Below are 18,299 nucleotides of genomic sequence, written 5' to 3' on the forward strand. Positions count from 1 at the left end.
GCCAAAATATGCATCTTGATAAATTTTAGGTATGCATAAGCATACTCTGCAATACCCCAAATGATGCCCCTGATTTAAAAATTGAATGGTTCCACTAAAATTTATTTGTATAGTGTATACAATATTTATAAATCTATAATATTTGTTGGAAAAGAAACTTCGTTTCTACCGGGTGTTCCATGACACCACTCACTTTTTTTAATCTTGTACACACTGTATTTGAAGGCGATGATAGGGAAATTCCGTTTTACTAATCCGGCTACACTGTAAGACACAATCTTTTATCAACCTATTTTTTACATTTATTTACAACTTCAGTAACTCGTTTGCGACTTAGCGTAGCGTTCGTGTAACGTGTTGCCATTCATGTATCCTCCAGTAAAGTTTTTTATTTAATTTACAAAGTTCTTTCGATTTAATTGAAAGTCCTATACACACATACACATCGGAAATTATTATTGTATTTAACTGTCTATATTTTAAGTGAAAAATGTCGAGTTTTAAGCAAACGCCATTAACCTGCAGTGGACACACCAGGCCCGTCGTACACTTGGATTTCAGCGACAACACCGACTATGGATATTTCTTAATATCTGCGTGCAAAGGTAATATAAAAATTCCTTTGATGCCGTGTGCATGATTTGTTTATTAATTTGTTTTTATCGTTGGTTCAGATGGAAAACCCATGTTGAGACAAGGAGATACTGGTGATTGGATTGGTACGTTTGAAGGCCACAAAGGTGCCGTTTGGGGGGTAGCCTTGAACAAAGAAGCGACAGTAGCTGCAAGTGGTGCTGCAGATTTTGAAGCTAAGGTATGAATACTATTTTTTAATGAAATAAATAACTAGTTACAGCCTTGAGTTTAACTTCCTTGTGTGTTATTGTTTATTTGCTTCCTAGATCATTGTACATGTTTGTATATGGACATTGTTTCATTATTTGTCTGAAATAATGATAGTTCTAAACAAAAATCAATTAATTAATTTTTAAATTAAAATATATTTAATTATTCAGATTTTAAGAATTATTATATTTGTACTTAAATCATATTCATATAAAATGTATACAAACATTTGAAAATATCTGACAAATAAATAATAACAAACATTAGTGCAACCGTACTGAATAATGTATATATTATAGTTTACTTGGACTTAAATGTGGTAGGTATAGAGCAAAACATTATTTAGAATCGTATCTTTTTTAATATATATGTAGTTTATATTGATTATGTCATTTTAGCTTCTCTTAGATATTTTGTTTTAGCCAGCGAGTGGCAATTGATATTGTATTTTCGTTGGAAAAAGCCAAGTCGTCGGTCGTGTATCCTAGCAGAGCTATGGCTCACTGTAATAAGTGGTCATCTGATTGGTCTTCGGCACATTCGCATAGTATATCTGGGTCTTTGTGGTATCCCCATTTCATCATACTCGCTTTTGTCTTAGCTACTCCTGATCTTAAACTATTTAATGTCTGCCATATAATCCATGGTTGGTTTCCTCCACATGGTAAATGCTCAGCAGGCAAGACAGGTTTTTCACATTGTAGCTCTTATAAAATACAAAATTCACTACTAGATAGTGATAATAGATTGACAAAAACAGTAAAGTACATAAAAAAAATATATCTAAAAAGTAAAAGCTCAAAATGTTTTAAAAATTACAATAATAGAATAAAAATAATACTTTACTTTTTAGTTTCATTTATAACCGTTAAATGAGTAAATTAAAAACAAACAGATGCTACTCAGAAACCAAATTAGAAATTACAAAAAAAAAAATTATGAATTTCCAATGAGATTTTTAATGATGACTTATAAAATATATGTCCTAAATGAGTATATTATAAATATAATAGTTTAAAATAAAAAATAAAAAACATTGTCAGTAAAAATATGTAGGATATCTGTTAACACTCCCTATGGCAAAACGTATGAAAATGTCATTGCTCGTCAAAGACTTAACATAATTTTTGATTTCAAACTTTATAAATTATTCAGTATCTCTAAGGTGGTGAGTATATAATAAAAAGTACCTATTATAAATAGATGAAAACAAAAACAAAATAGTGAAAATGTTACAAAATGAGGTTAATAAATATAAAATACATAAAATAATGTGAATAATGCTATTACAAATGTGATATAAAAATAAATTTTTTTGAATATTTATAATAGTTTGTCAAAAAGAAGGTACAGAAAAAATTTTTTTTTTCAAAACTATTATCAAATATGGTCATTTGACCTAATTTTTTTGACTAAATCTTACATTTTCAGATTTACTGTATTTTTTTTTAAATTGTGATGTTTAATGTGAATACTAATATAAGCCCTCGATATTGAATTTTATTTTTTATAATATTGAGATACTTTGATAGTTTTTTTTATAATATTGTTAAATAAACAAAGAAAAACCTATTACTTATATTGCCCATTATTTATTTTTTCAGATAATTGTGAAGCTTATTTAAGTATTAAACTTATTATGTAAAAAATGATATATTTATTTTCAAAGTGAGCACACTGGTACATGTTAATTTAACTTTCCCTGTATAATTGTTAAATCCTATTTGGTTCTAAGACTAAACGAATATTTTTTTTAATATAAAATTATGAGTTAATATGTTAATATTATAATAATAGTTAAATTGCACTTTTCTGTAATTTTTCTCTAGTCATTACTGTATTTACAGTTAGTCACCTTTACTACCTATTTTTATAATATTAGAACAAGTTAATATTATTTAACCAACTACTTTATTATTTCATCTATATATAAAAATAAAAATAGTTAAATTTATATTATACCATTTACCTAATAGATTCCTAAATACCAGAGTCCAAGTTTTAAAGCATCTAAAATCATCAAAATACAGACTCCCATGTTTTTCCTGTTATATTATAAAATACTAGGTTTATGTGCCTGTACTGAGTACATTTTTCTAAATCTAAAAAACAAAACATTAATACCAACTGATCTTTTTTCTTAGAAAAATATTTTCCATTGCTTATTGAAACCAGCAGTATACCAGGAAATAGGAAACAAATTTAAGTTGGTTTTTCCATAATACAGTGTTGGTATATTTCTATCACTCCATGGCCAACTACAATTTACGCGACAAGTAAATGACAAAAACAGACAAAGACTAATTGAGTATTACTATTAAGGTGTAAGCTAGGTAGTTTTAATTCTATTGTGTACATTTCCATCATAAAATAGGCTTTTGTCTGTAGATCACCTGCGTTTATGTCGTCTCTGAGCAGTAAATATGTATAAAAATGATTTAAAAGCACTTACAAATATCATATTTGATTTTGTAGTAACATGACACAAGTCCAAATTCCTGAAAGACATGTTTAAAAAAAATAGTAGAAATAAATACAACAATTTTTGAATACTCTACACAGAATAAGGGCTATTGCACAATTTTTTTCAAACAATAGGTTAGAACATTTTGCTTTAATTGTATACAGTGAAATTTTCTATAACAGACAACAGTTGTTTTTTTTTGGAACAGAGATATTTTAACTGTTTTTCTATAAGTAAAATGCAAAATAAGAGACATTTTATTTTTTATTCTGATAACTTTTCTTAAAAATTTAGAATAATATTGTGGATTGCATAAATGTGTACAACAACTTTTCCCATTTATTGGTATTGTAAAAACAGAAATGTATCATTATTACATTAAATATATATAGTCAATTTAAATATGAAATACACTTCATTCCATACAATTACCTCCCCTACAAATAGAATGCTCTGAATGGCGGACAACATTTCATTGACTGATAGACTCCACTATTTAGAGGTTTCACTGTATACATCTTTAATTTTTGTAATATATTAATTTTAATAACTTTTTTTACATTTTGTATTTTTTTTTGAAATAAAATATCTATTAAAAACAATTTTTATGATATGAAATAATTTGGGCTAGGATTTATATGCAAGGTATGTCTTTTTTGCCGTATACTTTTAAAAATTTGGTTAGTTATATCCACAAATTCCTTGACAAATTCCCTCATATTGTTACACATAATCTAATTTTTACTTTGTGTATACCATATATTTACTACAAACATAAAAATTGCATGTTTTATAGTATATTTAAACAAAAGCTGAGTAAAATAAGAGTATATGCCACAATGCCAGATTATATTATGCTCTTAATTTAAATTTCATAAAATCAATGTTTTTGAGTTTGACAAATGAAATTTGAAAATTAAAAACATTATCTAAAATTTAGACTAACAAAAATGATTTAGTTACATGTGATTAGAGTTAACGTGAAAATAAAAATATGTATAAATATGTAAATAATATGATGTATAAAATATATTACAATAAGTACATAGTATAAAATGTGTTTCAAAAAATAAGATGCATCTCTTTTTCTTGTATAATTTATTATATTTTTATTGCATATTTTACTATTTTACATTACATATAAATTGTAGCTAATAATAATAAGGACTGTTCTTCGGAAATTGTTGGCGAAAGTTAGGATTTTGTTATTAAACAGCAGAAATTACTATACTTTAAAGCAGTCTTTCTGATACTTATCCAGGATTATGGTTTTTTAATTCATTTTTTCAGGGGAGGAGGTAGTTATTTTATCATATAATAATATAAACTTGAGTATAAAGCGTAATAATATTAAACATGAATAATTTTGAATTTGAAGTTTAGTATCATATTTATTCTGTTTCGTTATGTTTAATGTTTTGTATTTTAATGATTTTGAACAAAATATTGATTTTTTGATTTGATGTGTCATAAATCTAGTAGAATATATAACTGATTAAAACACTTTCATGATAATATTTTATTTAGTACCTACATTAAAATTTAAGTTTTTACCTGATTGTTTTATCGTTGGATTTCTTAATATTATTTACATTTTAAAATAAAAGCATTCAAGTTAAAATAATTTAAAATAGATACCATAATAAAATGATAATCTATAATTTGAAAGCATGTAATTAAATATGTTGTTATTAGATTCCTACCTAAACAAGTGTTATGGATAAAGTGTACCGATTACAAACATTTTCTAGTGTATATTTTCTACGTTTTAATCTTCTATCTTAAAATAATATCCTAATTAATCAATTTATTTTATGCATTTTTTTATATTTTTAATTTTTATGATAGTTGTTTTAGCCAAACATTTTATAAACCATCTTACCTAATATGTTGTTTTAGAATTTTTTGAAAATTTTATGCAAAACATTATGCATGTTACATCACAAAAATATGTTTTTAATGTATTTCAAATAACATCAATACAATTTTCTAATTTATATATACCTATTAGATTTAAATAATTCTTTAAGAGGACGTTGCACCCGCATGTGTTGTCTCCTTCTTACACACATACGACAGCAAATTTTCGTTCGCTAGTTTCAATAGGGTGCTGTCATTTTTGATTTTAGAGTGATTTTTAGTATATAAAATATTAATGTTTAAAAATGTTCATAACTCACTTAAAAATTAAAATATCGTAAAAAACCAACGAGAGAGCACAGATAATGTTGTTACCTAAAAGTTTGATAATAGGTCAATTCACTCTAAAATCAAAAATGACAGCACCCTATTGAAAATAGCGAACGAAAATTTGCCATGTCATATGTGTGTAAGGCGGAGACAACACATGCAGGTGCGACGTCTTCTTAATAGTTATTAAATTAAATTACAATAATTTGTGTGGCATTTATAAACTATTATATTGATATGTATTTTTTTTTTGAGATTTAAAATGTTTTACTATATTATATAAGAAAAAATTAATGTATATATAAAACCAGTGTTGTTTTAGATCATTATAATTTTATATTAGTAGTCTTCGTGCATGATATTTCATATTCATCAAGGATAAATGTTTGTAGAACAGGATATAATTTTATTTATTTTAATAACATACAATTCTTTTATTATTTTATTAGTTAAATAATTTATATAACAGTAAACAGCTAATAATAAATTCAGGTTTTTAATAAACAGAAGCTAAACCTTGATTCAATTTTATAATATTTTTATTATCAAATTACTTTAATTTACAATGAAAAAATAAATTATTATGTACTTTTAAGATGGATTAAATTTACTTAAAGTTAATTTTTTATACTTTTATCAAATGTATGCATGGACTTTAAGATATTTTGAAATATTTGATATTAACATATTATATAGAAAACTCTAAGTTGTGAAATAATTTAAATATCATGCCTATACCAGTGAATCCCAACCTTTTTTAACTGAACGCCCCTTTTAGATTTTCAACATTTTCTCAACCCACCTGACCAACTAACCTGGATTTTTATATATGTACTAAATTCTTAAATCTAATAAAATTAAAAAAGGCCACAATGGGGCGGTACCATCCATTTTGGGATTTACTGACCTATACCAAACAATTTTTTTTATTATTATTAGAAGAAAATTGGAAGCGGTGTTTTTCTGTCTTTGTTTAATACACATGGAACATAGGAATTTAGACTTCCTTTAATTCTTATGTACCAATTGATATAGTGAAGGGATAAGAATTCTAAAAACCGATTTTAATTTGTAGTCATGTCTACTTGAGATCCACATTCCACATTTTTTTATTTTATCCCCCTAAATCCTAAAAAAATCATACTATCAAAGGAAATGGAATATTTAAATTTTTGGAGAATTTAATATTAAAAATTGGAATGCATTTCTTTGATTATTGTATATTTTTTTTAAGTTTTGAATACATAAAAAGGATTTGTAAGGTATACTAACTAAATTTGATTATTTAAATCATAAAATGAAGTGTCCACAATTTTTTTTTTTAAAACCATTATAAAGCCAGTACATTCTTCTCTTTGATTTGAATCTAAAAGTCTGATTTGTTGGTAAAAGAATAACTGAAAATAAATCATCTAATTATACAGTTCATATGCTATGACCCTATGTATTATAATATTATCTTCCTTTAGATTGCCAAGTTCTTTAGTCCTATTTAAATGTGGATAAAAAGCGTAGATATTTGTATTTATTAAACTTATTATTTTTCTATAATTTTAATTTTATTTATTCAATTTAATGTTTAAAAATTGTAATTTTTTATTTGATAATCATATTCTGGTATATTATTTACATCTGATTTCCCAAATCACAATAAAATGAAAATAACTTAAATAAATTAAAAATAATATTAGTTTATGTTTTATATTTTAGTAGCTAGGGTTATGTATATTATGTTATTGTTTATTAACTATATTGTTTTATATAATAATTGTCAATTAAGTACCATTTTCCTAATATTTAAAAAATATTGCAATTAAAATCTAAATTAACCACAAATAAAATCTTTTCAAAATAATATCATGCATATAAAATAATTTGATTTTAAATTACTAGTTTATTTAAATTTTTTTAGTTGAAATCAGTGATACTCCAGTAACTAAACATAATAAAAAGCAATTAAAAAAATTGTTCTTCTTTAAACTTAATTAACTATTGACAGAACTACATTGACTTAAATTGATTGAAAAATAATAAGTATCAACCATATTTTTTTTTATCCTTATATCCTTATCTGTTATCTCTAAAACACAATTTAATAATCATTAATTATTTTAGTCAGAACTACAATCTCAAAATTACATATTAAAATAATTTAATATTAATTTAAATGGGTAACAATAAATAATTGGGGGGATGAAGTGGACAAGCGGACTAAGACGTTGGTTGTGACGCGCACCGACGCCGGTTAAAAACCTCTGCTGCGGGCGTCATTTTTAATCGGGCAAGTCATGGTGTCTGGAGAGAAGTGCCGCTATCCCCCACCCGGGCATGGCAGATACCTACAGGTGCCCACTAAAAAATCTGCTTAACCAACAAACACACGTGTTTCAATCTACAGTACCCTCCCCCACAATTAAAAACCACCCTGGGCCTAAGTTGCCGCGAGTTAATTAAAAAAATTAATTAATATTATACCTATTTAAAAGATAACCAAAAATGTTCAATGTTCTTTATAAAGGACAAATATTTAAATTATTTGTAAATGTAAAAACTAATTATGTAATTGTGTAAATAATAACAAATAACTATTAAATGCATTTTATAAAAACTTAGTATACTTATATTGGATTGGTTGTGTTCAAAAATAATTAAATTTTATTGTCTAATATTTTAAAACTACGTAATATTTTTGTATATTTTGCAATCAATATATTTTTAATTTTCAGATTTGGGATGCAAAAACTGGTGGTGAAGTACAATCTTTTCAACATAAACACATTGTAAAAAGTGTAAATTTCTCAAGAGACAGCGTTTTCCTTACAACTGGCTCCAATGAAAAATTGCTCAGAATATTTGATCTCAACAAATCAGCTGGTTAGTATTCTATACAGGAAAAGTTATGTTTTAATGGACATTATTTATTAGAGCTGAACAAATTATATATGGGCATATGAGTTTTAGTGACAATATAATACCTTTGTTATTTTTTTCTAACATAGTACTATCCAGTCTTATCAGGAACTGTTTTCTCATGCATTTAAACAACACTATTATCTGTGTATATGATTTTTATTCAAGGCCCTCCACTTCTAATGTTCGTAACAGTAGCTCAAGCCAATAAACTTTACATGGTCGATCTGTCACTGGCCTATTGGCCTTGGATTATTTTATAACAGCAAACTGTTTTTATATCCCACCCCAACCTAAATATAATAGTATTATGAAAATAGAAGCAATTATATACAGGGTTTGAGGGGGGCGATTGTTATATTTCTTTTCCCTAAAGCATTTTTTTTTACTCATTAAAAATAAAATTGTTTTGAATTCCAATACACGTTTTTTTTTTTAAATAAAAATTTATATTTTACATAGATTAGTTTGTAATATTATAATATTACATTTGAAAGTAATTGTTAACACTTTTCAAACCCCATTCTGCACAGCATAATATTTACTATTATATTGTGGTATTTAACTATTGACTCACATTTTTAAACATTATTGAAGTATACTATCCTTGTATTCAAATTTAAAATATGGGTATGGTACAGTTTTAAGCTGTTATTTAATTTTATACTACACGTATGAAACAAGTTTTCTAAAATGTATGGTTAATTAGGTTTTTCAAAAATTAAATTATTTAATTAGATATTTATAAGACTTAAATAAATACTCAATACAAATTAAAATCTTACTTTACTTACAAACTGGTTAATCTGTATGTTTTGATAATTTTTTCAAATTTTGATAATGTTTACATTTTTAGCAATAAAATACAATTTCCTTTAAATATCTTGTTGAGTTATGAGATGTAATGTTGTATTAAATTCTTACAATACCTATATATTCACACAGACACAAAAATAGTAATTGTAAAATAATCGGCTTAAGAGGATATTGCAACCGCGTGTGTTGTCTCCGTCTTACACACGTACGACATAAACAAAACGTGTTTACGCTGTCTGAGTAGAAGTCGCTTAATTTTGGTTTTAGAATAAAAATACGTATTGTAAAATTGAAACATAAGAATATTTTATTGTAAATTTTTTAAATATGAAATATGTAAAATTTACAGGTTGTTTAAAAATGTTGAAATGGTAGTTATTTCTAAAAAATATATTGAGTGTTATATTCGGAATAATGAAAAAAACCATTCTCCGGAATATTCTCATATTTTTATTTTAAAATAAGTATTATTACTCTATAACCAAAAATTGAATGAGTTCTACTCAGACTGCGTTAACGAGTTTTGTCTATGTTGTACATATGTAAGACGGAGACAACACTTGTAGGTCCAACGTCCTCTTAAGAGCATATTATTGTTGAGGTAATTTTTTGGACTTAAAAATTAATATTTCTTTTGAAGTCAGTCAACAACATTTATAATGATTTTCAGTAAAGGGTGTCGGAGTATAGACGTTTTTAGTACAAAATTGTATCCAACAAGAAAATTGCTCATAACTAATAAAACAGTGTAAAAATACAAAAAATTGTGCTTACACATCTTTAGTATTTTTAAAAAGCTATAATAATAACTAATAAAAAACCTAGTTTTAAATTTTCAAGTTTTTTAACCAACCAAAAATGTTTGTATTGACATTTATAAAATTTCAATATAATAACTCAAAAAAAAAGTCAAAATATTTTTAAAACTACCATAATTGCTAATATAAACATAAGATTATATTTTTTTAGTATCTATACATGAAATATAATGTCTATATATTTTTAAATTGTTATAAAAAAAACTTATGCATGCCTTCTATTCTTATCAACATTTAAAAAAAAATTCCAAAAGGTCCAACAAATGCCTGTAAAATATGATTAGCTTAAAGTTTGTTTAAATATTCTGCAAATTGTATTCTGTAAAATATAAAATTATAATATATTATGTTATAGTGAAATGTTTCAAGTTTCTATGATTAATATTTTTTGAATAGCAAAAATCATTTGTTGAGAAATCATTATTTTAGTGTAAATATTAATACTCAATGTCATCTAAATTTGAATTTCAAACATAAAAATAAAAATTTTTTGTTGTTTATGCTGATTTTTTTATTAATTTTTAATATAAAAACTTATGAGGAATTTTAAATTACATTTCAACCTTTAGATGTTAAAATTAAAAATGTTTTATGTTATGCATTTTTAACAACAAAATAATTTATTTATAATCATAAAAAGTCAGCAATTTCCAATGTCTATAGATAGCACAAAAAGAGCTGAATATTTTGAAAACTATATCATACCTAGAAAAGTCAATATAAGTATTTGGTAAAAACACATTTTTCTAGTTTTTCATTTTTAAATTACAACTACATTTTTTTTTAGTTTTCCTCTATTATTTTATGTAACATATTTAACATTTTTTATTTTTAACCACCCTAAAGTACTAACTAGATCCGATTTGCAACCAAAAATCACTCTCAAACATTGGTTCATTTTTACTTATCCAAAATGTGGTGACATAAAAAAAATAACACAAAAAACATTGTCGTAAAATCAATACATTCATCACTCTGCCAAAATACAATAAATTATAAAAATCTGACTCGATATGTGATTGTTATTTTCTGTAGAATAATTTTTAATCATTGAGAAATGGTTTGATTTAGTTTTTCTGTATATACATGTTGTAAATTGCCTGAGATTTTGTCCCTTATTTAGACTCCAACACCCTAACATTTATTTAATTATTGTTATCATTTTTATTTATTGTTTTCTAACAATAGTTTTTATAAACTTTTTTCATTTTACCCTCCTACATAAATTTAATTTTTTTAAATTTTATAACGTAAAAAAATATTTGTTTTAGTTTTTAAGAAAGAAACTATACATTTTAAATAATAAAAATACATATTTTGGGATTTTATAAATATTTTGATTTTATTTAATTCATAGACCTAACTATTAGTATATAAAAAAAGGTTTTCTAATAACAATACTATTTGAATAAGTATTAACATCCTACAGGTAAAATATATTTTGTATAATATTTAAATATTTTTATATAGTAAGTATATTTTAAGAAACTATGTAATATGAATTTTATAGTTATAATTCATAATATATTGTAAATTATGAATTTTATAGTTATAATTTATAATATATTGTAAATTATTAAAAAAATTTGAAACTTTTTAACTAACATACTATTTAATATAATAATTTATAATAATTTATAGAAGCTGTTACTACATTCAATGGACATACATCTGGTATAAAACATGTCATGTTCTTTCAAAATGATAGGAGGTTAATTTCGTGTGCTGATGACAAGACAGTTAGAATTTGGGATCCCCTGTCTGGAAAAGTGCGTTAAAAGGCTCTTTAAATGTTGTACCACTTAATTAAAATATCTATTTATTATTTTATTTAGGAAATTCACAAGATGGAGTTCAGTGCTATACCAACCAGTTTAGAAGTGTCCAGAGATGAATCTATTGTGACAATTGCACATGGAAATTGTGTCAGTTTTTGGAACGCTGAGAGGTAACAATTATCCCGGTACTTATATTTTTATAGCAATAGGTTTAATATTTATGGTAATTTACAGTTTGTCAAAAGTCAATGAAGTCACTGTGCCAACACTCGTTAATACTGCATCGTTGCACAGAGACAAAACTATGTTTGTGTGTGGGGGGGAAGATCTTAAGATGTATAAATTTGATTATAACACCGGAAAAGAAATTGGTAAGTGTGATGATTTTGAATGCCAACTAAGTGTTTTATTATATGTATGATTAATTTTACTTTCAGAATCTTTCAAAGGTCATTTCGGGCCTGTACACTGTGTCCGCTTCTCACCTGACGGTGAGCTATATGCATCTGGCTCTGAAGATGGAACTTTGCGTTTGTGGCAGACAACCATTGGAAAGACATATGGCCTATGGAAGTGTGTTGACAAAGTTGGCTCACCTCAAGATTTACACCAACAAGAAATAACAGCCATCTAATGTTTTAAATCAAATGCAGCATATATTTCATCCAAAGCCAATTTATTTATATTATTGAAAATTTAATTTTCGTTTATATAATTCACTTAATGAATGACCAAAATGTTACCAGTCAACAAATATTTATCATTCTAAAATCTAATCAATGAATATTTTCAAATCAATAGCAGTTGATTTCCTTTTCAACCTTTAATTTATAAAGAATCATATATTTGGTAAAACATGATAATATTACTTATCAATTGTGTACCCTAATATGAAATATTTTTCTCATTATGAATTAAATATGCCATAAGATTTAATTTTTTCCATTCAAACACATTCACGTGACGAGTTTTAAATTAATAAATCTTTTACTCTTTTGACATACAAGCATAACATACTAGAATACCTTGTGTTTCCAATTGCAATGTTTATGTCTTATTAAGTAAAGCAAATACAAAGTTAAAAAAAATCAACTAAAAACTGATTTTTATCATTTTACTGTGGGATACGAAAATGTTTGTAATTATATTTATTTCCAAACAAATTGTTTAAAATTGTAATTATTGTGAAATATTGTTATTTACTTACTATGATTGCTTGGAACAAGACTGTATCTACTGTGTTCCAATTTTATGGATGCAGATTATGTCTAATATGCGGTTTAAGTTATTTTCCGAGTAACTAAAATGTTTTTACAACTTGATTATAATTTTTTTATTTATTAATATATTTATTTATACCGCAAGACTTAAAAGATCTTAATATTATGAGAAAGGACTTTAAAATAAACAATTTATTTATGTTTTTCAAAAATGCATTTTTATTATCTAGTTACATCAATTCTTTTTTTCTCAGTAATTTTGATCTATACTTCTCATTTTACATTATCCACTTGACAATCCAATAGTTCCGTTTACCTAAAATTGGTAAAATAGTTAAAACATTAATACTGAAGTAACCTTTACGCTAGTCTAAGAAATCAACGCGGTTTAACATATATGTTTTATTAATACAATTTTAAAATTTAATTTATTTGGAGACAATGATAGACTGGATACTACAATGTACAATAATATTTATACTAGAAGACATTATTTTTAGTATTTTATATTGTAAATTATGTTTCACCTCATGATTTTTTGGACTTAAAAGAATAAACTTAAGGTAACTTTTTATAAATATTTTTACTAACCAACTCTCACTAAAGAAATATTATTAGGTAAAATGTGTATGGACAAAGTTACAATTTCATCTATATTGGTTATTCTTTGATGGTTAATATAAAATCCACCAGCTGAAATTATTCGATATGCATCCCCTGAAAATAAAAACATATTATATTATAATTATTAATTTTCTATTAATATTAAATTATAAATTAAGAATATTACTATCGGTCAAAAAACATTTTGCATTCATTGCCATTTTCAGTACAGTTAAGCCAGGTTCAAGCATTAGTTCAACAACAGTTGCACCATTAAATATTTTTAAAATATCATTAACACTTAATGTACTAAGGGTTTCAATGCTGTTGTCATATAATGCCGATGTTGCTACTAATGCTTCTTGAAGACCCTCTTCTAAAAACGTAGACATAATAATCACTAATCAGTTTAAAATATATACACTATACTCCGTGCCACGAGAGAAGGAACCCGTTTCCTGACCAAATTGCGGTTGAATCTGCGCATCCCCCACCTATTTGACATGTCGACGTTGCACGATCACGACCATCAATGGTCGCAAACGTTAAATAGTAATACTATTAGTATGTATTATGTTGTAAAGTGGGGGAAACGGGGCCGTCAGTCTGCATGCGCGTAGCGGATTACTTCTCTCATGGCACGGAGTATATAATCTATACCTCCGTGCACCAAGGTGGTAACTTGACGTGCCAATGATTCATGAGGAATTCGTTTATCGGGAGTAGCCTAAACAAAAAAATTTAAAGTGATCATTCTTTTGATGTTATATTATTATTTACTTTGTGTCTTCTCATCAGTTCAGCTATTTCAGGTAGTGAAAGGAATGTGAACATTTTTAATAATTTTTCTACGTCAGCATCTATTGTGCGTATCATAAACTGGTATAGTTCAAAAGGTGATGTTCGATCTGAGTTCAGCCATATAGCATTTTGGGCAGATTTACCATACTTATCCCCTGAGTCTGTGGTTATTAGGGGTACTGTAAGTCCTGTAAAAAAATATACATTTATTAATTACGTAAGGTTTATGTGAGTTAGGAGCTAGAAAATTGATAACTTATCCATACATGTTCACCACACAATAAATAATTTAACTGTTAGAGGATAAGTATGTACCTATTTAAACATATTTCATTATTGATATTTTTTATAAAATAAAATAAAACTAATTTTTTTGTAAATTATATCAATATTTTGCACTACTGAAAGAATGAAAGAATAATGACAACTTTTGGTAATCAGCTATATAAGGTTTAAAAAAAGACACTACAATTCAAATTGTTATTAAATATTTATGTTGTTTTGATAGAAATATGATAAATTACATTGTCTTTAAATATGCTTGGTAGATGTTGTAAATGTAAGTATTATTATTTATACTATTAACAAATATTTGAAAACATTTAGACCTACATCACTATTCGTGACTGTAATAATAATTTTTGAGTATATCACCCGCTGAAAGAATAGTGACACAACTCGTAACTGAGTATTATATACCTATTATGTCAATTTATTAAAATAATCAATTATAATAATATTAAATATAATAAAACAATTTTTAAAACTAAAGACATACAACATAACAAAATTTTCATTCACTGTAATTTTTTGGTAAGAACATTATGTGTGCTTAAGTGTTGGTGATTTTTCTATATTTTAATTTTCAAGCTATATATGGGTATGTGAAATATTACAAATTAAAAATGCTCATATCTCGCTTGGAAATTAAAATATTGAAAAATCTTCAACGCTTTAGCACTAAGCCAAAAAGTTTAATAATACGTCAATTCACCCTAATATCAAAACTAACAGCACTATTGAAATTTGTTCTATCGTACATGTATAAGACAACAAATACATGGCTAGAGTCCTCTTAATAAAATTACGATTATCGAGCATTTGTTCTTTACACAAATCCATAAAATTAATATCAGGAAATCAATATCATATTATAATATGCTAAAGTGATAAAAACGTCCAGCAAGAATAATAACATATTAAAGGTTTTATGTCAGTTTTAGACTCAATGAAGTTACAAGATTTTTGTCACATAGAATAAAAGATAGAGCAGAGCAATCTGTACACAAAAAAAATATGTTTAAATAGTTTATAATTATTAAATAATAATACTAAACAACATAACAATGTATATAATTCATGTCAAATGAAAAACAATTACTTTACCATAAACTTGAGCATTTTCTTGTCGACTAATTAGTTCTTGACCAGACATAATGTTACCCATTTGATCATTTCCTCCTATCTAAAATGAAATAAAAATATATTTTTTATAAAATTTCAAAATGTTTATATTAAAGTCATACTTACTTGAAATAAACATTTGTATTTTTTAAACAAATGTAGCCAATCATAAGCTTGAAAAGTCTGGTAAGTAAACTCTGTAAAACTCATCCCACTACCAGATAGACGAGACTTAACACTGTCCCTAGACAACATGGTACCCATCCTGAAATGTCGACCAATATTGTTCATGAAGTCAATGACACCAATACCTTCATACCATTCCATGTTATTAATTATTCTAGAAACACAAAATCATCATTATCATTTTAAATGTATAAATGTTTATTATTTAATAATTGCCCTTTAATATATAATATTATTTAATAAGTTTATAAATGTATAAAGCAGGTATATCACTACAATATTGCTATAAAGAAAACTTCAGCTATTAATTTCAAATTAATTTAGTGAAAAAATCAAGGCAGGTCAACAAGAGTACCTCAAAATGCTCACATTGGCTCTGGCAGAGGATCTTTTTTTTTCCAGAAGTATTTTGCATGATTGTCAAATATGGATTGTAAGCTGTGGGTAATACCTTTAATGTTATGAGATAACATCTGTGAAGACTGTTTATCTCGATCCTTTGATTTTCCACTTGGATCACCTATTTGGGCTGTAGCGCCACCAATCTTAAAATTAAAATATAACTGTGAACAATTTGTAAAACACTAAAACTAATCATAAAAAAAAATAATTAGTGACTGACCAATGCAATAACTTTATGGTTAGCACGCTGCCAATGTAATAGGTTTATAATGACTAGTAAGTTTCCTATATGTAAACTGTCCGCTGTCGGGTCAAATCCGGCATATACACATTGGTTTCTCTTAGTCAATAAATCAATTATTTCATTGCTGAAAAATAATAATAATGGTACAATAATTTTGTTAAAATATCACTCATTGTAATAACAGTTAAATTCAAAGTTATTATAATTTCGGACATCTTTTGCTCACAAAATCATTGACAAACATTTAATTCTTTAATTAATTTTTACCTAGAATTATCGGGAAACATGTTTTGAATGATTTGTCGTTCGTATAATTTCAACACGTTCCTGTTCGAGTAGAACCGTTGTAGGCGATGATGACTGTGTAAAACGTCGTAAGTGCGGCCGACGGTGGCCACTAACCGACGCTTGGACAACAGACAACGGCACATTTTTCGTACAAATTGTACAACAAAACGAATAATTGATCAAACGACAGTGATGGCAATGGCCAATGAGTTTCTTAAGCACACGATTCAGAAATCGTACTGAAATATCGATATAATAATATAATATCATATGGGTATTAATTATTTGGAATGAGGAACTTGAACTTACTGTGGAGTGTGGACTGCCGAGTGCCGACAGGTATGAGGTAAAAGCCAATTGCTAATATGAAATAGCACTGTTAAAGTGTTAACTGTTAAGTACTAAACTAGTAGTTAACTAAAATATAGTGAAGTGTAATCCACTAATCACTAATCAGTAATGTTCATTGTTCGGCAGTCGGCACTGAAGAAGTGAAGACTGAAATATTAAAAAAAATAATATATTACTAATATTTTAATTTATGGTCGGCCGCTGTCGGCAGTCGTAATAATAATAGATAACCCACAAAGATAACAGCGTGATAACGATTTTGAATTGAAATTGAATTGAAACGGTTCAAAATAATTTTTCTGGAAAATCAATTAGAGTCATGAGAACGATATTTACCATATGGCATATAGGTCCTATTATAAGTCTATGACCAAGACCAATATTTTTCACAAACGTTATTCATCAAGACCTTTATTTAATGGAATAATTTTTATAGAATGTTATTTTTTTAGAACAATACCATTAAACATTTTTATCAGAAAATTACTTCCTCGAAAACCGTTTATAAAGGATTAGAAGGTATATAACAGAATTAACTGAATTATATTACACAGAATCCTACAAATCAGGAATTCAGGACCATATTTAAAAGTACTGTAAAAACAGAAAATTATTAACCAAGATTTGTAATAAAGTATTTTGGTATCTTACGAATCGGGATTCGGGACGATATTTCATAATTGACCCAAGGTTAAATTGAATTAAACCATCGAAAATTTCATATGCCTATAAATATTTTGAACATTTTATGGTGTATAGAAAATGCTAATATAAACAATCAGTGAACATCTCATTTAGAATTATTTAGAGTTACACCAAAAACCAAAATTGATTTTGTCAAAATATCGATTTATCAAAAAAATTTTAATTGTTTTCATTTTTCCGGACTCATTTCAAAACTACTATGAATTTACTTTTGGCAAGGTTTTCATACGCCCCGAAAAACTGGAACTGTCGCTGGTTTTTGACTTGGTGTAA

The 18,299-nt window shown here is 26.1% G+C and overlaps 2 protein-coding genes across 2 annotated transcripts; one reads left to right on the plus strand and one right to left on the minus strand.

The window, feature by feature from the left end:
* The first annotated feature begins 304 nt into the window (after positions 1–304).
* LOC132942996 (serine-threonine kinase receptor-associated protein) lies at positions 305–13,254 on the plus strand. The gene is made up of 7 exons (XM_061011742.1): positions 305–605; positions 675–814; positions 8,227–8,374; positions 11,686–11,813; positions 11,880–11,992; positions 12,057–12,193; positions 12,260–13,254. The coding sequence occupies exons 1-7, from the start codon at positions 491–493 to the stop codon at positions 12,454–12,456; spliced, it is 978 nt and encodes a 325-aa protein (XP_060867725.1). The 5' UTR covers positions 305–490; the 3' UTR covers positions 12,457–13,254.
* LOC132942995 (tyrosine--tRNA ligase, mitochondrial) lies at positions 13,234–17,501 on the minus strand. Its single transcript, XM_061011741.1, has 11 exons — positions 17,280–17,501; positions 16,950–17,209; positions 16,659–16,806; positions 16,406–16,581; positions 15,977–16,190; positions 15,833–15,911; positions 14,426–14,634; positions 14,306–14,372; positions 13,833–14,021; positions 13,634–13,759; positions 13,234–13,358 (listed from the first exon to the last, which is right to left on the minus strand). The coding sequence occupies exons 2-11, from the start codon at positions 17,111–17,113 to the stop codon at positions 13,321–13,323; spliced, it is 1,410 nt and encodes a 469-aa protein (XP_060867724.1). The 5' UTR covers positions 17,114–17,209; positions 17,280–17,501; the 3' UTR covers positions 13,234–13,320.
* Between the last annotated feature and the right edge of the window lie 798 nt (positions 17,502–18,299).

Source organism: Metopolophium dirhodum, chromosome 4 (assembly GCF_019925205.1).
Source record: "Metopolophium dirhodum isolate CAU chromosome 4, ASM1992520v1, whole genome shotgun sequence".
Taxonomy (NCBI): Eukaryota; Metazoa; Arthropoda; class Insecta; order Hemiptera; family Aphididae; genus Metopolophium; species Metopolophium dirhodum.